Source organism: Anabrus simplex, chromosome 5 (genome assembly GCF_040414725.1).
Source record: "Anabrus simplex isolate iqAnaSimp1 chromosome 5, ASM4041472v1, whole genome shotgun sequence".
Taxonomy (NCBI): Eukaryota; Metazoa; Arthropoda; class Insecta; order Orthoptera; family Tettigoniidae; genus Anabrus; species Anabrus simplex.
Genome location: NC_090269.1, coordinates 396,752,616 through 396,778,195, shown reverse-complemented (window position 1 = coordinate 396,778,195; position 25,580 = coordinate 396,752,616). Strand labels below are relative to the sequence as shown.

General features: G+C 42.0%; 1 protein-coding gene across 1 annotated transcript in view; it reads left to right on the top strand.

The window, feature by feature from the left end:
* Nucleotides 1–25,580, top strand: part of LOC137501060 (venom allergen 5-like) — an 86,155-nt gene that overhangs the window by 16,937 nt on the left and 43,638 nt on the right. The window contains exon 3 of the mRNA XM_068227949.1: nt 5,268–5,432. Coding sequence (XP_068084050.1) covers nt 5,268–5,432 — 165 coding nt within the window. The remainder of the gene's footprint in view (nt 1–5,267; nt 5,433–25,580) is intronic.

The window sequence follows — 25,580 nt, the reverse complement described above, 5'->3', positions numbered from 1 at the left end:
TCTTCCGTTAAACTTTATTTTCTATAATTTCTTCCATCACATTCGTCCCTGATTCGTCTGAAGACATCTCTGTTTTTACTCATGCAAGACTTGGTGTGAAACATCTTAATTTGAGTATACTGTTGTCATCAGCTCTCGCTTGAAATTCTAGCGCTGTGCCAGCATACAGCGAGCCATCTGGTGACGAATGAGCGTACCAACAGCGACCAACAGTAGCATTCTTAAACTCAAACCCACATTAGTGTAGAAAACTTCCTCGTGAACAGTCGAGATTTCCTTCTGAAGGCGTAGAGCAAAGTTCTCTGTGAAACGTAAGAAGTTTCACCGTTTTTTTCCTGGACACGGCATAAACCCAAAAGCGCATATCATGTCTTCATCTATTTTCTAGGCTGGCCCCGTAGTGTAAGGTTAGCGTGCCTACATCTTATCCGAAGGCCCCAGAATTGAGGAGCTAACTGACGGTGAGATAGCGACCCCGGTCTAGAAAGCCAAGAATAACGGCCGAGAGGATTCGTTGTGCTGACCACACGACACCTCGTAATCTGCAAGCCTTCAGGCTGAGCAGCGGTCGCTTTGTAGGCCAAGGCCCTTCAAGGGCTGTAGTGCCATGGGGTTTGGGGTTATGTATGTTCTAGATCAGGGATGCACACAAAGGAGCTCTTAATGTGCTCTACGAGCCTCACAAGGTACAAAGCTGCTGTGTCAGCAATGCTGGCTGAGCACTACTAAGGCCATTGAAGTCCAATGTGCCCTGGCAGTGTGTAGCATTTGTAACGGGCACATATCGTGGGCCCACTCGGGTATAAAAAGGAAAACAATGCGACAGCCATAACGTTCATGTTTATTTACATGATATTACTTGTCCAATTTTAGAAACGTTTCGATAAAAAATCAAATAAGCCCCATGGCGCAACAGTCCCTAACGGCCATGGTCTACCAAGCGACCGCTGCTCAGCCCGAAGGCCTGCGGATTACGAGGCGTCGCGCGGTCAGCATGATGAATTCTCTCCTCCGTTATTCTTGGTTTCCTAGACCGGGGCCGCTATCTGAATTGTAATAACGTAGGCTAAGTAAACCTCGAACTAGCCCTCAGATCCGGGTAAAAATCCTTAATCTGGTCGGAAATCTAACTCGAGGCCTCTGGGTTAGAGACAAGCACGCTACCCCTACAACGCGGATCTGGCTAGATACATTTCAATGCCCAACTAAAATGTAAGAGAAGCTAAGTTTAACAAGTATCACCTGAAGGAAGTGTAGTGAATGCGACCACTTATCAGCAAACGTCTTAAGGCAAATAATACACAGTTAAATAAATTAAAGGAAATTAAGAATGGTGACAAACAAGCAGTAGAGCGACAAATGTTTGAATGAGGAGACAGTAGACTGGTGAGTGATAGGTGAGCTCAGAGCTGCAGGGCTCTCGTACCAAGAGCCACATTATGTGAACTTCTAAACTTGATCATTCATATTACATATTTGAGCACCTCCAAATACCACCGAACTGAGCCAGAATCGAACTTGCCAAGTTAGGGAGGGATACAAGGCCAGCGCCTCAACCGTCTGGGCCACTAATGCCCGGCAATTATTATTATTATTATTATTATTATTATTATTATTATTATTATTATTATTATTATTATTATTATTTGCAATGAAAACGTGAAAGACTCAATAGAGACGTTACTTACAGCTATCTCAACCCTAATGCACCTCTGTCTCCAAGTGTGTGACATCCCTACAGCATGGAGAATTTCGCCTATCAAAGTAATGTTCAAAGGGAAAGCTGATCAATCAGATCCAAACTCCTTCAGATGGATAGCATTAGGAAATAATATGTTGAAGATCTTGACAAAACTTCTCACGATAAAGATTACAAAAGCAGTTAACCATAAACTCCCAGATGAACAGTTTGGATTCCGCAAAGGTCGAAGTATCCTCCACGGCATAAGCAACCTGACCAATGACATTGACGAAACCGTACGGCATCCAAGACGCAAATTTCGTGTAATTTTGTTGATTAATCAAAATCCTTTGACACTTTAAGCAGGCCATTAATAATTGCGAAACCGGAAGCCATAGTGGGTGAAGACAATAAACTCACGAAGCTGATTAGCAACATTCTGACTACTAACTACCTACAAATTGATGACCGTGTTACACCGAATTAGATAACGAAAACCAATGGAATACTGCAAATTGACCCACTCAGCCCCTACACTTTAACATAGCGACATTCGACGTAGTGATGGCAACTAAGCTTGTAACAGTAAATGTTAACATGTACTGGTAGGCAGATGACGTAGTCATTGGTTCGAGTTCCCTATCTGAATTGCAAAAAGCCATTGGCAATCTAGACAGATTGGCACAGGATAACTACATGAAAATCAACTCTGAGGAAACTGAAAAAATTACATTTCAAAAAGGAGGCCCAGAAGCAACAAGTGACAAGATTTGCCTAGGATCAACCCCCTGAAGTCAGTAAATACATTCACATACGTAGGATTTACTTTTACAAACAACAGCTAGAGTCTACAGAGCCCACATAAAGTCTCGAGCAACGGTGGCAACTAAAGCCATATATGAAATTAAAATAATCACAAAGCTTTCACTGGGAACTGCTATGAGATTGACGCGAAAATAGCTCCCATCGCCACATAAGGGCTGGAAATCATCTGGGAGAAGCTGACCATGGCGGACTTGAGGACAATCGAAGCAGTCAAGTAGCGTTTTCTGAAAGCTACCCTGGGGATATTGAAACATGCAAAATCTCGACTAGCATATGAACTTGCCAAGGAGACTTTCTTCATCGACGGCCTCCGGATGAAGAGAGGGCTACCATTCACAGACGCCTGAAAGAAACTAATGCAGGACAGAGTGAAGAAAAGAGACGAAATCTGAGTCGGCTTTTGTACAACGGAGGCCATGATGAATAGGACATGGACAAAAACTAAACAAGACCTGCGACACTTTGTTAACTCGATAGCGGTACAAGGATACCACCATAAGCTGTGTAATACCAAGTACTTCCATGAGCCAGACGAATCCTGCATATGTAAATTATGCGGTGTGCAATGCAGCCGATACCATGTACTCATTTGTACAAATTGGAGATCTTCTATTGTGATATTTTGTAATTCTATGATAATTCTATGTAGTTTGTTCTCAACTATATGCACAGTTTGTGTGCTCTATCTTCAAATAAAACTATTATTATTATTATTATTATTATTATTATTATTATTATTACTATTATATTGAGAGCCTCCGTGGATCAGGTTGCAGCGAGCCGGTCTCTCACCACCGGATTCCGTGGTTCCAATCCCGGTCGCTCCGTGTGAGATTTGTGCTGGACAAAGCGGAGTCGGGAGAGGATTTCCTCCAGATACTTCGGTTTTCCCTGTCATCTTTCATTCCATCGATATTGTCAAATATAATTTCATTTCATCTGTCAGTCAGTAATTATTGCCCCAGAGGAGTGCGACAGGTTTCGGCAGCCGGTAGAGTTCCTATACTCGCCGCTAGATGGGGCTTCATTCATTCCATTCCTGACCCATTCGAATGAATGGAAACACGCTGAAGATTTTCGCTATGAAGATTATTCTTATTTTAAACTATAATACGCCATATTTAAATTGTGTGATCAAACAATACTCCCACTGTTCTTATTTCTGTTCTATCGTTTTAATGCTGAAAACTGATCTTAGCAGACAAAGTAGGCATTCCAAAACTACAAAAAAATAAAATTAAGCAAGCTCGTCAATTGTGCCGAGAGTTGAAGGACTAAAGGCCCGAAAAGGTTTCAAAATGTGAGTCTTGGACAGCTCTACCAAACTAAAAAACAAATTCCGAAAAATCACTTCCGACCTAAATCCATTTCCGGAAAACAGCCTAAAATCGCTTGTTTCTTTACTCGTTTTCGTTTTTTATTCAAATCCAAATTAATTTATTTACATAATTCTTGCTGTAATGTGTTTCTTGGTTCATTACCCTCAGGCATTTTTATTTTTGAAAAATGTCCACACCGAATGTAGTTATAAGGGCTTAAGTGCATTGACTCATATTAGCGCTCGTAGTGGTGCTTAAGAGAAACAATGCATTGACTCATATTAGCGCTCGTAGTGATGCTTAAGAGAAACAATGCACTGACTCACATTACCGCTCGTAGTGATGCTTCAGAGAAACAATGCACTGACTCACATTACCGCTCGTAGTGGTGCTTCAGAGAAACAATACATTGACTCATATTAGCGCTCGTAGTGATGCTTAAGAGAAACAATGCATTGACTCATATTAGCGCTCGTAGTGGTGCTTCAGAAAAACAATACATTGACATTACCGCTCGTAGTGGTGCTTAAGAGAAACAATGCATTGACTCACATTAGTGCTCGTAGTGGTGTTTAAGAGAAACAATGCATTGACTCATATTAGCGCTCGTAGTGGTGCTTAAGAGAAACAATGCATTGACATTACCGCTCGTAGTGGTGCTTAAGAGAAACAATGCATTGACTCACATTAGTGCTCGTAGTGGTGCTTCAGAGAAACAATGCATTGACTCATATTAGCGCTCGTAGTGATGCTTCAGAGAAACAATGCACTGATTCACATTACCGCTCGTAGTGGTGCTTAAGAGAAACAATGCACTGACTCGTATTAGCGCTCGTAGTTTTGCTTAAGAGAAACAATGCACTGACATTACCGCTCGTAGTGGTGCTTAAGAGAAACAATGCACTGGCATTACCGCTCGTAGTGGTGCTTAAGAGAAACAATGCACTGGCATTACCGCTCGTAGTGGTGCTTAAGAGAAACAATGCATTGACTCACATTGGCGCTCGTAGTGGTGCTTAAGAGAAACAATGCACTGACTCACATTAGCGCTCGTAGTGGTGCTTAAGAGAAACAATGCACTGACTCACATTGGTGCTCGTAGTGGTCCCTAAGTGAATCAATGCATTGACTCACATTGGCGCTCGTAGTGTTAGGAAAAGGCAAACTGCTTACCTAAACGACCGGATAACGATGCTAATGAAAAGGATTGTAAATTTTAGGAATAAATAAAGAATATATTCTCCTACTTTATTACATTTTATTTACCTATAATTCGTAGCTCATATCCATAGGATAATTTTAACATTGAGCTGCTTGGCTGAAGGGCTACTTTATTACATTTTGTTTACCTATAATTCGTAGCTCATATCCATAGGATAATTTTAACATTAAGCTGCTTGGCTGAAGAGCTAGAGCTGAGGATTTTCTACTGTCCATTGCAGGGAGTTTCAGAAGCCTGTGATGCCGATGGTCTTTGCGGTGTTTCTGATTCGGAGAAGGAGCAGGTTGTAGACCTCCACAACGAGCTACGTAACAAGGTAGCCATGGGTCAAGAACGACAGGGTAGTCCAGGTCCACAGCCGCCAGCTAGCAACATGAGGAAAATGGTGTGTAGTGGTGTGAATGTGAGTGGTTGTTGATAAGACTGTTGATCTCACTGTTGGAGTATGCTTTCCGGATAAACTCGTGATAATCGTGTAATAGGGAGGATATATATTGCAAACCCTTATAAGGCATACCCTTCGACAATGGTGGGTGATATCTGCGGTGTATGGGAAACTGCGTGTTACTGTAATGGAGGAGAATGTTGTGTGTAGTGTGTGAATTGCAATAATATTGGGGACAGAATAAACACCCGGTCCCCGAAAAGAGAAATTAATGATTTAGGTCAAAATGTCCGACCCGAACGGTAATTGAACCACGTGGCGTCTGAATTGAAGGCGACTACGCTGACCATAGTGTAGAATACTGCACATATCTACAATAGGGTCACTCACTGCACCGTGTAATCACTGACTCCATTACACGCACGAAGACAACCTACTGAGTTCTCTTGCACTTACAAACTGCTTTCCCACTCACAGTTTTACTGGTTCACTGAACCAACAGTCCGACTCGTAGGCTGAACGGTCAGCGTACTGGCCTTCGGTTCAGAGGGTCCCGGGTTCGATTCCCGACTGGGTCGGGGATTTTAACCTTAATTGGTTAATTCCAACGACACGGGGGCTGGGTGTATGTGTTGTATTCATCCTCATCACGACGCGCAGGTCGCCTACGGGAGTCAAATATAAAGACCTGCACCTGGCGAGCCGAACCCGTCCTGGGATATTCCGGCACTAAAAGCCATACATTTCATTTCATTTTACTGAACCAACACCCGCTGACTACGCTGCACTGAACTCTACGCCCTACAAGACTGTCAGACGGATTCATTCTTGCTGTACCCCCCCCCCCAGACCAACGGTAAATTCAAGAAAAGAATCGCGCACTTTCCACTCACAGATCACTCAGTGTAACTCTCCATTGTTAGCCGCTTCCAGAATTTTTTTAGGAGCTACACCAATTTCCCCATTGCGTGCCTGTGCTATTAGCTGAGGCAGAACTTGAAATTCTTCAAAGAAAAGCACTCAGAGCCTTTTATAGTTTTCCATTCTTAACACCAGACAAATAATATACTCATCAACAGACATTCCTCCGGTTAGACTATCTATTGCATGCTCTTTGATCACACTTGCCTTCAAAGTTAAACATAGCCTATTTCGGTTCGGGCAGAAGTAAAACTCAAATTCATGATCAATTAATCTTTTGATGATCATGCGAAACGTCAATCTGCAAACTGGCATGTCCCTAGAATGAATACAGTGAAGTGTGGAACTAATAGCGTTTTGTATAGGGCTATAATAGCGATAAAAGCTTGTCAGAATTTTAAGAAATTTAAAAGAAATATTAAGAAACATTTATGTAAAAATATATCACTCTAAGATTTAGCCTGTTTAAATGAAGTTATGGTCAGGTTCTATATGGAGCTATATGGTTCTGATTATATAAACTTTTAAACTCGCAGTTTATTGTATCCTTGAAAATATAAATGTTTATCAGTTCTTTTTAAATAATTTAATTTGTATTTAGCATTGTAACTCTGGCAGATTTTTAATGTACTGCCCCAATACGAGCGATAGCTCTTAGGATCTTTTAAACATTAAATTAATTAAATAAATAAATACAGTACAACGATACGCAATTAAATTGAATTACACTGTGTCAGGCCCGGCGAATGTAAATAGTTCGGCGTGGTATATGACTGCGATGATATCAGACCTCGTACCGGGCGTATGAGTAACAGAGATTTCGGCGCGTTTGATCACGCTCATACTGTCGATCAGAGTCCTGCAGACAGGCCCAGCCCATGAGCTGCTTCGGCAGTAGGCTGCAATGGGCCTTTGAAAGGCTCGAACTTACGAAGCCCGTGACGTCATCGCACGGGCCGGTTTGGGCCAGCGCTCTGTCATTCGTACGCGGTGAGCCAAGGACAGCGCTGTGGTAGTTCTATGGGCTGACTGCTTCAATGTGTACAGGGTACTGCGTGTCAGCGGAGTGCGTTGCATTACGGTCGAGTGGAGCCGATCAAATTTGCTGTGGTTTTCAGTTTGACTTGTCCGTCTATCCTGTTATCGGAAACGAATGTGGACTGTAGTTCTAAAAGAAAAGAAACCGTGGCAAAAAATCGTGAATTAAAAAAAAGAAGCAACAAACGAACTAAAAACCGCACAATACATGACTTCTGAACTGGATCCTAAACTTAAAGGTCGTATTTGGTTGGTATTCAAGCTTGCAGTTGACGGTAATGGGAAAGACGTCAATTTTGTGTGCTGTACGGTCTGCGGTGAACTTGATGTACACACTAGCAGTTACCCGCGGCTTCTCGCGTGGATTTCGTAATTTGATAAAAGTAATCGTTCCTCGGTACTGTACTAACACATTATCTGAAAATCCCTGAAGTATAAAACCTCACTGAAAAATTGAGTTTCATTTACTCCAGAAACTCTTTGTAAACCAAGTTTGTAGTATTGCCTTTTGGGGCTGAGATGACCATGCGACATAGAACTGTACACGTGAGAACGTCTTCTCTAAAGTAAAAAAAAATGTTTCCTAATTTTTAAAAGAGATTACAAATACATATTTCCAGATCTGTAACATCTTTAGGTTTTGAGATATAAGTAACCGCATAAAAAGAATTCAACCCCTTTATCAGCCCTTCCTCCACCCGCACCTACGTGGATTTTCAGAAAACAAAAAAGAGAGAGAGACATGTTTCTTTATTTTTAAAGGACATTTCAAGTACCAAGTTCCATGTCTGTAACATGTAAGTTTTTGACATACAGTGTAGATATACCGGTACTCATTTTAAAAATTCACCTGCTTTTTCAATTCTTTTCAGTCCCTTAAGTGGTTTTCCGAAAACAAAAAAATACGTGTTTATTGATAAAGGAGCTGCCAAATACCAATTATCACGACTGTAACATCTTCAGTTCTTGAGATATTTGTATCCTCATGAAAATAATTCAACACCTATTTCAACACCCTCCCCCCCTCCGAAGTGATTTTACCCCCAAAAATGAGTGTTTTTTATTTTTAAAGGTGATTTCAAATACCAATTTTCACGTCTGCAACATCTTTAGGTTTTTAAGATATACGTATCCTCATACAAATAATTCAACTAATATTTCAGTCCTTTTATCCCCCCTTAAGTGGATTTTCCAAAACCAAAAGAATACATATTTCCTTCTTTTTAAAGGAGACTCTGAACACCAATTTTTATGCCTGTAACAACTTCAGTTTTTGAGATATCAGTACCCTAATAAATTAATTCAACACCCTTTTCAGTCCCTTTTACGCCCCCCCCACGTTAAATGGTTTTTCAAAAAACGAAATAATACCTGTTTTCTATTTTTAAAATATTAAAAATACCAATTTTCACATCTGTAACATGTTAAGTGTGAGATATACTGTAGATATGATCATCATAAAAATTCACGCCAACCCACATTTCAGTCCTTTTTACCCCCGCCCCCACCTAAATGTCTTTTCCGAAAACAAAATACTTTTATTATTATTTTTAAAAGAGATTATAAATACCACTTCAAGTCTGTAACATTTTTAAGTTTTTGAGATATATTGTAGATATGCTCAGGGATTATGTGTACAAATTTTGGTTTGCAGCTATGCCCAAACGTACACGTATAATCTCACTGGAGCTGGCGTTGCCATGGTTACGGCAGTTCATTGCCTTATCCGATTCCGAGAGCAGGGGTAGTGTTGTGCCAATATCTCCATAGCGGTCGGTTTTCGGGCCTTGAAACGTGGTTTTAGGGCCCGTAGGGCTTACCGAGATTTGTTCTTTGGTTCAAGGGGCTTAAAATGAGCTTATTCTCGTCCTTGCACGACATATTCGATATTTCGCCTATATTAGCCTATTATTTTTACATCTCCCCCGTCACCTCCCACCTCGAATTGTTTTGAAAATAAAATACAGCCCATGTCCCTCAGGGATAATGTGTATTTACATTAGTAAAAGGATTTTTAGAATCGGTCCGGTAGTTTCTGAGATTACTCTTCAGATACACAAACTAACAAAATTCGCGCTCTCTCTTTATTATATTAGTATAGATTAAAGGAGTCGGACTGATTTTGTCTTTTTATGATTAGATAAAAACTTACGATGAACGAGGTGTGCTTGAATGACGAGCATTCTAATGTTTCCGTGTCATCAGACTCCAGGACTATGCCACAACCTGCCAAAGTAATGGAGTTTTCTTCGTGGACTGACGTTCATGATGCTCCCATTCCAACAGATGAGCTGGAAATATATTTAAAACAAAATCGTGGAATGGAAGAAAATAGATACGGCGTCCTATTGGAGAACAAATGGACAAAACTATCCAAAGTTTCACCAGATCACCACGAAAGTAATATGTATGCAAACATCAAGTTCAGCTTCAGAGAGAAATTTCAGTCCAGCGGGCTTCATTCTCAACGCACGACGGTCTCTTCTACAACCAGACAATGGCGATGCTATTTTTTTCATTCACAGTAATTCCATTCCACCACATGAAATGTCGTATGGCTTTTAGTGCCGGGATATCCCAGGACGGGTTCGGCTTGCCAGATGCAGGTCTTTCTATTTGACTCCTGTAGGCGACCTGCGCGTCGTGACGAGAATGGAATAATGACGAAGACAACACATATATCCAGCTCCCGGGCCGTTGGAATCAACCAATTAGGGTTAAAATCCCCGACCCGGCTGGGAATCGAACCCGGGACCCTATGAACCGAAGGCCAGTACGCTGATTTTCAATTATTATTATTATTATTATTATTATTATTATTATTATTATTATTATTATTATTATTATTATTATTACAGTGCAGGAGAAATCTGTACCACTTAATTTCAAAATGCGATTAGCCTACTTTAAAATATGTTATTAGCGTACGGGAATTCGTAGAGTGAATGATCCGAATAGTAGTGTGTCGTGAACATTTCGTTGTGCACGGCTCACGTGTTGTTGTGGAGAAGTACTCAAGGATATTCTACTGAGCCCGCCCAGTGCGGTGGACTGCGGTGGGCTGTATGAGACCAGTGCTGTGGGCCAGTACACTGCCGCGTCAGAAGAGAACGGTACTGGACGGGCTGGGCTGCCGGAGCCCGTGGGTTTGAAGTGCTGCGCGATGGGCCTGGCTGCGGGACACTGCTGTCGATACCATCCATATGGCATATTCCGCCTCCGAAGTCGTGCAAGCAATGGGCCTGCCATGGGCCACCGTGTCTAGAGTGTGCCCTGAGTACGTATTTGGGAAAAACCACCATCGCCAGGGTCAACTGCGATGAAGTACAATGTGTCGATGACAGTGGTCACCGTCGACTGACTTGGATGGTAACAGCGGATAGACGGATCGCAGTGCAAGAGAGTACTCGCCAATTCAACGCTGGATAACAACGAACTGGAGCAGCTCCTCATAATGAGGTACAGAATCTACCGTCCCACTTGGATACCACTACTAAGCGCACGTCACAAGATTGAGAGTCCCACAGGAACACGACCATCGAGCTCTGAAAGCATAAAGAGAGATCACCTGGATAAACGAGTAAGTAAGTAAGTAAGTAAGTAAGTAAGTAAGTAAGTAAGTAAGTAAGTAAGTAGGTATTTATATCTAACACAAGATGCTTACTACCGGTGGCAGCATAAAATGCACAATACAAATAACTAAAAAATGAAAGGAAATGAATAAACTACGCTGTAGTGATTCTGGATGTCAAGCGAAGATAAAAGGAATAATGGTAATGACCCCATATATGAAACTGATATTAAAGATATTACCAGTAATAAATATGCTAACAGTAAACATGAGAAAAGACTAATAAAAACTATTAACGTAGTAAATACAGAATTAAATTAGATCACCATACCGTACTTCGGTAATAATAATAATAATAATAATAATAATAATAATAATAATAATAATAATAATAATAATTTTTCTCCGTCCAGTTACAATGCGCGCCTTCTATGAGGCCATCCATGTAATTGAATTTGAACTAATTTTATGCAAGATACTTGGATTTTCAAGCGCTAGATGTCTCTATAATCAGCTTAATCGCTCCCCCTAGCAGGTCGAACTCTAATTAATTTATAAAGAAATGTATATTTTTGCAGGTGGCTAACCTAAGTTTTGAAGATGGTTTTGTCCTTGTGTCAAAGATGCCAACACTTTTGCTCGTCACTCTCCTGTATCTATCAACCAATCAGGAATGTTTTGAATATTTTCTCTAAATTAGCCAATGAATATTGGGGGTGTGTACTGAAATCCAGCCTATCTGTAGAGAGTTCTGGAAACTTCCCCTCGAGATAATATAAACGCTGGGCTCTTTTAGGCCGTATTGCCATCCTCATCGTTCCAGTTTAGTGAGTGCGGCGTGTTCTTCAGAGGCAGGAGCCACAGGTCGGCTTTCGGAAGGACCAGCAAAGCAACTCAATGGCAGAAATGTATAATATGTGATAGCACCAGGCAGATATCTTGAGGGGAAGGCTTCAAACTTACTTTATTCACGTAAAGATCTATTTTCAAGGTTTAAATGTATATTTTCGGCAAATCTGCTGACTGTTCAAATCCCTGCTGGGAAACACGTATACTATGGAACAAGGAGTGATTACCCTCTGTTGATTGCCATTCAACTTTGGTACGGGGTGACTAAAATTTTCTGTACTTATAATTATTAACACTTTTGGCATTTGACATTTCTCGTTTAGTCACCCCTCTGTAAAATAGGCTTAGTCTCTGCAACTTCGGACCATAAGCCTACTTAGGGATTTAAGAGTTTTCTAGGAGTGCAGATTTTTCTCCTCTTCGCATTTTGTTTTCGGCAGATCATAATCAACCTTTTCTTCTTCATATCAAGGCCATTTAGTATGTGCACCCATTGCCCCTGTTAATGCTTTTGGGACAGAATATGAATAACTGTTGAGCAGAAGATAAGCCCAAAACAGGGCTAAGTGACTGTAAATAAATTATTTGAAGATTGTCAGATATAACCTTGTGCACTGTAAGAAATGTATGCTGGACTGTATTAATTTTCGAGCTCAGACTCCTAGAATATGTAAGTTAGTGGAGCAAACATGCTCTTATAAAAGAATGCACCCCGATTCTGAGCACTATTGCTCATCCCTTCGTATATTATCGTCTGGACAATTATCTCTAGTTTTGTACCTGAATTTTGGACTTTTTGGATTTTAAGTCATTGCTGTTGGAGCTGGCGAGCTCAATATTATATTGTTGTTGTAGCCCCTGTGTATAAAGGAGAGGGTGATAGACATAAAGCTGAAAATTACAGGCCAATCAGTTTGACACGCATTGCATGTAATCTTTGGCAAAGCGTTATTTCTGATTACATAAGACATATTTGCGAAATTATTAACTGGTTCGATAGAAGGCAGTTTGGGTTTATGGAAAGTTATTCCACTGAAGCTCAACTTGTAGGATTCCAGCAAGATATAGCATATGTCTTGGATTCAGGAGGTCAATTGGACTGTATCGCGATTGACCTATCTAAGGCATTTTGATAGGGTAGATCGTGGGAGACTTCTGGGGAAAATGAGTGCTAATGGACTTGACAAAAGTGTGACTGAATGGGTGGTTCTGTTTCTAGAAAACAGAATTCAGAGAATTAGAGTAGGAGTAGCTTTATATGACCATGTAATAATTAAGAGGGGAATTCCTCAAGGCAGTATTATTGGACCTTTTTCTTATATATATCAATGATACATGTAAAGAAGTGGAAGCAGGGATAAGGTTTTTTGCAGATTATGTTATTCTGTACGAGTAAGAAATAAGTTACAAGATTGTGAGCAACAGTAAAATGACCTCAATAATGTTGTGAGATGGACAGTAGTCAATCGTATGATGATAAACGAGGTTAAGGGTCAGGTTGTGAGTTTCACAAATAGTAAAAGTCCTCTCAGTTTTAAGTGCCAGTTCATTTTTACTGCGTTGATGGGGTGAAAGATCCCTTTGGGGATCATTGTAAATATCTAGGTCTTAATACAGGGTTATTCACTTAACATGTTACACGCAAATAACTTCTAAACCATTAAAAATATCAGCATTCTGTTTTCATATTCGTAAATGGTACGCAGGGTTTTATAAAATAACGTGCTACTTAGTCTCATGGGGGTGATTAACAACCGAGATATTGATACTAACTCCATATTTTTAAGTGGAATGGCACAAATTTATACAGCTGATTTAAAAGTTCATCTGCGTACAAGTTCAAATAAGTAAGTATTTTCAAAATCGGACAATTACTTTTTGAGATATAAATAAGAACAGCATGCGCGGTTTTGTATGCCCCATCAGACGGCCTGAAGTCGGGCAAGGATATATTGAGGCGCAAGCTGCTTCCTGGCCTTGATTCCAGCCACAGAACGGATACCAGGCATGTACTATGAACATAACGTGATGTATCGTAACATACCCTGGGTGTGCAACGTTATTGTATGACTGGCGAACACACCACGGGGAAGGGAGATTAAAGTTGTTTTGTTTTGTTTTGACATGTAATAGGTTGCGCTGAGTTTAGTGTTTTTTCTGACAGATGGGAAAGGGAAGGATTTGGAAACTAAGTCGGCCGTGGCCTATCACAAAGGTACCTATCCGGTATTTGCCTGGTGTTGAACATGGGACACCATGAAAATCAATGTCAGGTTGGGCGAGGCAGGACTCGAACCTACGCTCTCACGAATGCACGCTACTACTGTCGCTCTGGAGCTCTGCGGAGATTAATGCGTGTAAAATAAAACATAAATAATAGTGTTGCTGCCATCTCACTACGATCAGCTCTGAACATTTACTTTTCTAGAAGGAGCTCTTCCGGTGTTATGTGTTATGTTTATTTCTCAACTCATAGAGTAGTATGAACTGTACACTAAAACCAGTGACAATTATAGCTTTCGTTATGTTCCATTCAAGGCAAAGTACTTATTTTATTCGTTTTAAACATATTAACCCTTTCTGTCCTATCATGTGTTCGCCTGTCATACACACTTTGCAAACCCATCACATGTGTACGAGTTGCTTACATGCCTGGTACCCATTATGTGGCTGAACTCACTCCCACGAAACTGCTTGCGCCTCAAAATATCCTTGCCCGACTTCACGCCGTCTGATGCGGCATGCAAAACAGCGTATGCTGTTCTTACTTATATCTCAAAAAGTAATTATCCGATTTTGAAAATACTTACACACCGGGCGAGTTGGCCGTGCGCGTAGAGGCGCGCGGCTGTGAGCTTGCATCCGGGAGATAGTAGGTTCGAATCCCACTATCGGCAGCCCTGAAATTGGTTTTCCGTGGTTTCCCATTTTCACACCAGGCAAATGCTGGGGCTGTACCTTAATTAAGGCCACGGACGCTTCCTTCCAACTCCTAGGCCTTTCCTATCCCATCGTCGCCATAAGACCTATCTGTGTCGGTGCGACGTAAAGCCCCTAGCAAAAAAAAAAAATACTTACATATTTGAACTTGTACGCAGATGAACTTTTAAATCAGCTGTATAAATTTGTGCCGTTCTATTTTAAAATATGGAGTTAGTATCAATATCTCGATTGTTAATCACCGCATGAGACTAAGTAGCACGTTATTTTACAAGACCATGCGTACCATTTACGAATATTAAAACAGAATGCTGATATCTTTAATGGTTTAGATGTTACTTTTTTTTTTGCTAGTTGTTTTACGTCGCACCGACACAGATAGGTCTTACGGCGACGATGGGACAGGAAAGGGCTAGGAGTGGGAAGGAAGCGGTCGTGGCCTTAATTAAGGTACAGCCCCAGCATTTGCCTGGTGTGAAAATGGGACACCACGGAAAACCATTTTCAGGGCTGCCGACAGTGGGGGTCGAACCTACTATCTCCCGAATACTGGATACTGGTCCCACTTAAGCGACTGCAGCTATCGAGCTCGGTAGGAAGTTACTTGCGTGTAACATGTTAGGTGAATAACCCTGTATAAGGAAAGATCTTCATTGGGGTAATCACATAAATATGATGGTAAATAAAAGGTACAGATCTCTGCACGTGGGTATGAGGGTATTTAGGGGCTGTAGCAAGGATGTAAAGGAGAGGGCATATGCTTCTCTGGTAACACCCCAACTAGAGTATGGTTCCAATGTATGAGACCCTTACCAGGATTACTTGATTCAAGAACTGGAAAAACTGCAAAGAAAAGCAGCTCGATTTGTTCTGGGCGATTTCCGACAAAAGAGTAGCGTTACAAAAGTGTTGCAAAGTTAGTGCTGGGAAGAATTGGGAGAAAGGAGACGAGCTGCTCGACTAAGTGTTATGTTCCGAGCTGTCAGTGGAGAGATGGCGTGGGAGGACATCAGTAGACGATTAAGTTTCAGTTGTGTCTTTAAAAATAGGAAATATCACAATATGAAGATAAAGCTGGAATTCAAGAGGGCAAATTGGGGAAAATATTCGTTTATAGGAAGGGTAGTTAGGGATTGGAATAACTTACCAAGGGAGACGTTCAATCATTTTCCAATTTCTTTGTAATCATTTAAGAAAAGGCTAGAAAAACAACAGATTGGGAATCTGCCACCTGGGCGACTGCCCTAAACGCAGATCTATAGTGATTGATTGATTGATTGATTGATTGATTGATTGATTGATTGATTGATTGATTGATTGATTGATTGATTGATTGATTGATTGATTGAGCTAACAAATCGACGTTAGAGTCATCTAAATGTAGAAGACGAAATTCTTTGGGAGTTTACAAGTTCAAGTCCGTTAACATAAATGGCCGTAGGGAAGGCACGCAGTTTAAATGTCCGGAGAAGGTGCATCCCTGGTACAGACCTCTACCCCCTAAGGTTGTACAGTGTAGTGAACAGCTTTGAAATGTTGAAGTACATTAGCACATTGATTTTTAGAAATACATTGGCAATATGGAGTACATCTTGTTGAAGAGTGCATTCTTGTGTGGTAGTTTCGGTTTCCGAAGGAGATTGATCCTGATAACAGCACCAAAGTAGTGCTAGTCCGGGCTTTAGTGCCCAGGTTTGACGGTAGGAGCGGCCCCCTCTGCCGATGTCTGGATGGGACGCTCGTGCCCCTTGAGTACCGTGAGTTACCATCCTCTCAAGAAGCCGAGGTGATGAGGAGCCAAGAGCAAAGAATAAGGTCCCGCCCAAGGATAGAGTGGGAGGTTTAGTATTGAATCCCAGCATCATCCCAAGATGACAGGCCCAAATGGGATTGTTTCTGGAGTCTTGGTCGGAACGAGGTGGGCCCATACCCCGCGCTGGCATCTCTCCCAGGTTGATTTCACATGGCCTCAGGAGTAAAGTTGTGCACTGTAAGATGCAAATTTTGTGGTGAAAGAAACTGCTGTGCAAAGGTGCTACATGTAGTGTAGATCAAGGCTGGCGACTTTGAAGGAGTGGCAACACTGAGTTTCGGATCAAGTTTGGGGGCAGGTACGGCTTACGGCAGAATAGGTGAAAATCAGATAAGGGATGGTTTTTGCTAATGAATATTTAAAAGAAAACAAAGTTAAAATGCAGAGTAGAACATCATATGAGAAAGTCTTATTTTACATACATCAATTTAGATGAGAAATAGGAGCAGCAGTTCTCCTTACCCTGCTTTCCTGTGATATAAAATATCCTGAGGAAAGAAATATAATTAATTCAGTAATTTAATCACTTGGTGGCATTTAAGAAACAATGAGAAAAATTCTTGGCCCTAATCTCGCCGTCGGACAACACCGACTCAGATGTAGGTAGGAAATCAAAGCATACAAAAATATTCACATTGACATTAAGATTCTATTGACATATTAAAATAATGCATCCAGACAGACATACAGACGAATCAAACAGTCGAATTATACGAAAACGGGGGAAGCCAAAACTGACAAAACGAAATGGATTGGCGAAATGAAAACGGATTTGAAACGGACAGTAATTATACAAGTACATGTCCAAAACAGGGTAATCTTCAAATCCAAATTCACAAATTACAAGTTGACCAAGAGGATTGACCAAAAAAGGGGGCTGGAACAACCTAGTCTGAGGACAGAAAGGAAGCCTGCTGTAAGAGAATGGAAGAAATATGAGCACAAAGGCAGGCAAATCCACGCCTCTAAATATTTTGCGTAGTCCTAATGGACTTATTCGTGTATATTATTATTAATAATAATAATACCATAGAAATGCCCGCCTCCGTAGCGTAACGGTTAGTATTATTAGCTGCCGTCCTCGGAGGCCTGGGTTCGATTCCCGGTACTGCCCGAAATTTAAGAATGGCAGGAGGGCAGGTACGTGGTTGAAATGGTACGTGCACCTCACCTCCATTGGGGGTGTGCCTAAAAAGAGCTGCACCACCTCTGAATGAGGACACGAATTTACTTTACCATATAAATAATTATTTTCTTTCTCAGTTTGCGTAGTGATGGATCCTCTGACTGATCCAAACATGATGGGTTAGGACCCCCCCAGAATCCAGTGCCCTAGACCAAGGTGATGTTAGACTAAGGCCTTGGCCTCGGATTTTACCGACTGGGGTAGTCATTCTCGAACCTTTTGCATCCATCATGGTAGTTGTGTGCAGTGGCACTTGGGGGACAGTGCAACGCAATTAAACCAATTTAGGAATACTCCTCTTCCGCCTTAGAGGTCATTGACCGGTTTTCTTTCTGCGTCAGTTGATCCGCGGGCCCTATTCACACCTTTTCCACATTTCTACAGAACGTCCCTTATCAGCCATTGGGACGCACCGTGCCCGGGTAAGGTCCACCATACCAGTGTTTTATTCAGAGTTATGCCCAGCCCTTACTCATCCAGAGCTTTTGTTTTTTTGCTAGTGGCTTTACGTCGCACCGACACGGATAGGTCTTATGGCGACGAAATTCAGAACGCGACCCCTGCGTAAACTAACCGAACCTGAAGAAGGGCTATCTTTCGAAGCACCTACAGACAAACTTCAACATTCACACCCTCCTGACAGTGAAGAAATCAGTACTATTATGAAAGAGTTGGAAAACAAGAAGACTGTTCAAGTATTCACGTGACAACTTGGTTAAACAACTGGAAAGACTCTTCGCTCGCAAGTGGGCGACTGAAAAGATCCCACAGGATTGGAAATATGCACCCATTCATCCCCTGCATAAGAAAGGCGATAAAAGTTATGTCAATAATTACAAGGTACCTCTGTCTTTCCCATCACATACTAGATATTGTCAAAAGCACTTCAACGTAGAGTGGAGGTCCACCCAGACAAGCAGCTACGAGAATACCAGGTAGGGTTTAGGAAAGGGCGTCTTGTGCAGAACAAGTTTACATCCTTAAAATACTTATCAGAATTAGGGCACTGAGACAGGAACAATTGATTATGACTTCCGTTGATTTCAGAAAAGTGTATGATTCAGTGGATTGCAAGACACTTCTAAACATACTCAGGGCCTCCGGGTAAGAGCCGCTCACGCTATTCCTACACCACAGCAGCTAATAAAATGACAAAATGCGAGGTATCGAATTACTTGTTTCGAATTATTTATCAGTAAGTTTTGGGTGTTAAGCAAGGTCATATTTCATTCCTGACGTCATTTTACCCGAAACCTAAATTATACCTCTGAACGATGGGTCTTTGAAACAAATGCAGTTTTGTCCATTTTTATTCCTTCGCTAGTATTTTGTTCATTTGAGTGATTTTGAGCAAATTTGTTTAAATTGAGGCGTCGATTTTTTTAACAAGGTACTTGAACCATACTACAGCAACGACAAATGACCCACATTGGGCTACAGCCATATTGCCATATTGCTGGAAGGTATGGGATCTTCTCCGTCAAGAGTCAAATGCCAGCTCATCTGAAAAAAAAAAAATGAATCCAAACTGGTGGGTGAACAAATGCTCCTCGGACCGTGCGAGGGTCGACCGCACATCCCTCCAATCCTGAAACATAACATCCGGACTCCCAGGGCCGTAGTGCGTCCGCGGCAAAATAAAATAAAATTCTAAGACTAACTTATGGGCATAACGGAACGGAAGAAATTAGGAAGCATTAAACTACGGCAAATGATTATAAGAGAAATATGTTTTTAACAAATTTAATTCCTCTTGTTAAAACACACACATCAAATATAACCATGAATAATACAGATACTATACATGTAGGACGAATTAAACAAACAAAACAGGAGGTGATACTCCGTTCTATTTTAAATTCCACATTCGATTTACAATCGTCCTTTTATTTCTGGACCCTGCGATAAGCACACCCATTCCTTGAACATTAATTTGAAATACACCCTAATACATGTATTTGTTTGTAATTGCGATCATTTATCGTTAACCTATTTCCTCTATATTGGAACAAAACAAATTATACTACCGTGTTCTGGAAACAACTTTGACTTGTCGCCTAATGAACTAATAAAGTCTTAAATGTAACGCCAAATAGTACAAACATACGTGGACACGACACAACAGACAACACAAAAAAAAAACAGATATTGGGTCCTTAATCGAACCCACATTGCACTGAACAAACAGAAACCAAGCCACGGGGCAGAACCCGCTCTCGAAGTCTGACACACACGCACACAAAATCAAATAATTGTCAAAGAACAGCGTACAATGAAATATAAGCACACAACACAAATCCTGTGAAAACATAAAAAACAAAAGAATGTGAATGGCTGTATTTCATGGGAAATTTGTGTGTGACGAAAATTCTGGGGTTGCCTTGGGACTCGAGGCGAAGATCTTCAGACGCCACTATGGTTTGGGTCACTGAGAATCCCTATCTGTTATGATTATAGAAGAAGAAACAAATATTCTAATCTGGCGTTCCGGTAAATCATATGCCCATACCGAATTGAACATAAAGCAATTGGAAAAAATGCAAATGCGAACTTATTTTGTGCACCACGGGCATCTTTACATTGTGTAGCAAGGTTTGACATATTTTTCTCTGCAGAGCTGTCCCTAGCAAAACACCGGCAGGGAGCGCTCTCTCCTTCAGACATAAATCACTTGACACATGGTCCCACCTCATCTCAAAAGGCTAGCGGCACCTCTCTTTAAATAGTACAAATCCTCTGTAAAGTACAGCATTTTGCTTTCCCTTTACGCATCTTGGTAATTCATATTTCATCCACAATTAGATACATTCATTGATACGTAATCTGCAAATATGCCTATCTAACATCAAGTCAAACCTTTATTTATCCATACATTTCCTCAGAATTTAATCAACCGATCTCGATAGCTGCAGTCGCTTAAGTGCGGCCAGTATCTACTATTCGGGGGATAGTGGGTTCGAACCCCACTCTCGGCAGCCCTGAAAATGGTTTTTCATGGTTTTCTATTTTCACACCAGGCATATGCCGGGGCTGTGCTTTAATTAAGGCCTAGGCCGCTTCCTTTCCACTCCTAGACCTTTCTTATCCCATCGTCGCCGCAAGGCTATCTGTGTCGGTGCGACGAAAAACAATTTGTAAAAAAAAAAATTTCATCATAAAGGACTCGGTTCACAACTTTCCGAACACACAGAAAATAAACACTCGGTTTTCTTCTAACTCAACACATCAAAATCTGTTAAAAATGTGGCCATTATTTCCCAGTCTATAGAAATCTTATCCTCTTAACAGAAAAAGAAAGTCCCTATCTAAATTGGGAGAACATGTATTCGAGCCCAAGGCATGTCACATATCACACTAATAAATACAGCCAATTGTCTATAACAAAGTCATCTCCGTACAGGCCATGAAGGCCCTTGGAGAGGTGGAAGGTAAAGGCTTCCACCATTCGTAACCTCGGCACGTGATGGGGTAGAGTGGTTAGCTCTACGCTCGGCCACCTTTGCCCGCAGGAATTAACCTGGTACTCATTTTTTTGTGTAGGCTGAGTGGACCTCAGGCTCATATGCACCTCCGGAAGTGGAAATATCGTTTCTTAAATTTTACAACTTCCTGACGGGGATTCGAACCCACGTCCTTCCGGGCGGACCGAGCACGCCTTTACCGCATCGGCAGGAAGCCTCTAATTCTCTACAATACGATCCTGAAAATTTTCTTTAAAACCAGAGTGCAGTGCTGTCCCATCGATTAACACATCAGCAAAGACATATAGATGATCTTATCGTCATGCATTACGGATATTAAATAAGTGTTCCAAATATAAAGAAAAGAGGGGAAAAAAGCTAAATGGTTTGAAATCATAAAACAAAGTAACACTTTACCCTTATTACCTAAAGCACTCTAAACCTTTAGGATACAATCTTTAATCCATGCTCATGCATTACTCTCTATTACATATACTTGAAACTAATATCCTACTCCAAAGTTTCTTTCCCCATTAAAGTATCTTTACTCAAGAAATACGATGACCGACTCAAAGTTGCTCCCTAGTTTCAAAACAAACCATACTTATTTTTTCAACCCTATCTTACGTTATTCACATATTTACAAGAAAATTAATTCCCTACATTTAGTAATATTTCAAATCAGTGTATTAGTCGTCATGTTAGGATGTCCACGGTTCGACCTTCAAAGAGGCCCCTGGTGGATGTGTACGCCTGCATGATACTGGCACGGATCACTGGTTCGAAGTTTCCTCTTTCGATCTCCATCTGCACATCCAAGGTCTTTGGTTTGGATCCACTGGAACTGGCTAGTACAAACAATGCTCCATTAACCACGTCTTCCTTCGACACTGTTTATAAAATCAACTTTAATGAAATCATTTTAAAATTTCTCCGACACTGTTTATAAAATCGTCTTTACGGTAGAATCTATTTCTCCACTGTTTATTCAGAACTAACCACCTCGCGTTTTGATATCGCGATACACAGTCTCCGCGGTCTTACAACGATACAATCGTCCTATGCCAGCTCGAATTTTCACATCATTCCCACCTCACCGTGATTTTTACACTCTTGTTAGAAACCAGAGTGCGTAAAACGCATATATTTGGCACGAAGTTGTTTTTGCTACTACCTTACGACACTATGCAATATTCACTCCCGCACAAAGGAAATATGTCTACAGACACGTGACGCGACCGGAACGTCTGCTCCCTCTCAACACTCCACGGCAAGTCCTTCGCAGGACCGTCTCATTGGTGCAGGCAGGGCCTGCACCGTGAGGATTATAGCCTATCAGCCCGTTGGGGCTTTGAGTGCTTTTTCTTGAGGTTTCTTCTTTTTCCAAACTTGGCGTTCTGTTGCGGGTGGTCGATCTTCTATTTACATCCGAACTGGACAGAATATGCCCTGCGCCCAAAGGGCGTATGGGTAGGGTGAAGCAAGGATCGGGTTTAGTGGACATTCACTCCACAGCAAGGACAGACAATGCCTTAAGCTTCTAAGTGATGCCATGCCCGAAGTTGCTTAACTGTCATGAAGAATTGAAAATAGGAATCATGAGAATTGAAGAAGAAATTACAGAATCAGGACGAGAGGGAGGGGTTATTAGGTAGGCGAGCAAGGCAGGTGGATGTGGTCATCCATCCATTCGTTGACCACGGCCGATGTTGCTGCAGCACTTCTCGTTGCTACGCAAGAGTTTAGTGCTTCAGGAGTAGTGAGCTTGGTACAGTTGGCAATCTTAACAGGGTTAATTAACGAGGAGTTGTCTGGGTGGCATGGAGGGAGGGTTAAGGGACGAGAGAAGTCTGATAAGGAGCAGGTTGAGAAGAGTGGAGTTGTCTTGGCTTGGTAGAGGAGGGACTGGGAGGGCCGGTGGAGGAGCAGTGTGCAAGTGTCGTGCCTGCCTGTAGTGGGCTCGAATGGCCTTCTTCAGAAATGGGCAGCCAGGGTAAGAGGCTGCGTGACTGCCTTCACAGTTCGCGCACCTCGCCTGGGCCTTTGGCACAGTGCAGACAGTGTGGCGGTGAGCACCCCCACATCTGTTGCAGCGTGTATCATTAGGGCAAGAAGCCGCTGAATGATACAAGTGAAGGCAGTTGTAGCACTGAGTCACTAAGGCAGGGCGGGGAGGGGGACGGGTCCGGGTCTCTGTTCTGGAAGTGTGAGGTGTTGTTGTGGTGGGAGACTGCGGTGCAGGTTTTCTACGCCTGCTCCGCGTCTGAGTGTATCTGGAGTGAGTAACCTTACTCGGTTGCGAGATTAAAGGAGTCTCGCTTCCGGGTTCGGTGTCAGTTTGTAACGGGGGGGGGGGGGGGAGAAGTGGTTTGTGTGTCTTGAGAGGCGGTAGATGGTGGAGTGGGGGTGGTGACAGAGTCAGGAGAGAAGGTGATATCGGTTTGGTTTGGTCTGGAAATGGTAGGACGAGGTCGCATGGTTTGAGTTTGTTTATGTTTGGATTTGATAGGTGATGGAGTGTAGTTGACGGAAGGTTGGGAGTGGATTGATAGATGTTTGGTAGAGGGAGTGGATTGGCAGGGGGCGTCGACGGTAGGAGCATCATCAGCACAACATTGGTAGGAAATGTTGTGCTTGATGAGCTGCTCTCGAATTTTGAAGTATCCTTCTTGGCTATGGGCGAAGATGAGGACATAGCCGTTGCTGATTTCCTGCATAAGTTGGATATGTTCCAGGACTGGGGAGGTGGCGGTAGAAATGACGTAGCGATGTGCATGTAAAGCCTGAAGTTGCTGGAGTGCATTATCTTCAGGTTCACTGATATACGGTAGGATGAAAGGCAGGTATACGGAGTCGGGTAGGTTGGTTTGAAGTAGTAATGGTTGATGATGTGAGGAGTCCGGAAGAAGAAGTTCGGAATAAGAGTTATAGGAGGAGTCAGAGTCGGAGTTCATGATGGGAGTACCGGGGTCTTGGCTACTCGATCCACCAAGGGGGTCCCGGAGGTGGAAGGGTGAGTAGAGAGGGGGGGGGTGAAGCACTAAACGGTCAAACTCCTAGGAGGACCAGCGTAGGGGCACTCGGCGGGCACCAGTCGTACCAGGTGTAGTTTTAACGGATCGCGCCGGGACAAGGCACGAACAGGTACCCGCAGAGTGCAGACAAATTGCTCTTTATCATGAAGAGATCTTCACCGTGCTGGGCTGGACCAGTAGCTGGACGAAGAGCCGGTGGCAAAATGGTAGACCGCAGAAAGACTGGTCCCAGAGTATATCTGGGAAGTCGGACCGCGCTGGGAACTTGGCAGGCTCGAACGTGATTGGCTGCCCGGGAGTGCGGGCAAGGGCTCGTGGCGAAGGCGAGAGCGAGTGGGCTGGGCTGGCTCTTGGCGGGCGACGACGGTGAGCTGGCGGTTGGCAGGGTGCTGGCTCGGAGTGACGTCTGCTCAGGTCAGGTGCTGGCTCTGAAATGATGAAAATGATGGTGGTCGGTGAAAATGATGAATGGTGGTGAATGGTCCTTCCTTACACAACAGGACGGTCTCTTAAATGAACTTACCCCATCTTGCCGAACGAGTGTCGATCAACTAGAAAGTAGAAAGTACGGCGCTCGCGGGCCGCCTGGTACACGCACTGCTTTCGTGCATTGAATAACAGTAGGAAGTATTGAACCCTTGAACTTATCGTTAGTTGTCTGCCACAGCTGCTTCAATAGAGCAATATTGAAAACTTAGGTCTTGGGGTCGTAGCGGGTTTAAACTGTCACTACATGGACCAAACGATGGAGTTCAGAAGAGAGCCTAACTACTTTAAATGAGGAGCAAAAATGTGCTTACAAAAGTATTAATTCAAATTTAATCACGATGAACATATTTATTAAATTAGTTAGAAAAATCACTTAATGATTTTACAACGTTTTAACTCAGTCACAATACATAACGTGAGTCTTATATTTTTATTTTATTATTGTTTAACATTATATTTCAAAGAATGAAAATGTAGGGAGAAAATCATGAACAGTAAAAACCAGAAAAACAAGAATAAAAACCTGAAAATCGGGCACCATTAATCCAAACGATAACTGAGAGTTAATCCACACGATCCATGGAAAATCTGACCTTCAACAAGTCGAATTCCAGATTTACATTTAATTAAGGTTATCCACCAGTCTAGTATCATATCGGATACTGGAACATACTCCGAATGGACCCTTAATCGAACCAAATCGACTATCAGTTGTTTTGGATAGGTTCCGAAATATTACTAAAATGCATGTTCATTACAAGTTAACAGCAATGGTCATAATAAAAAATTAAATTCCACCACGTATTCTCATCTCGTGACAGCCCTAAGTTACAGAATAATCCCGA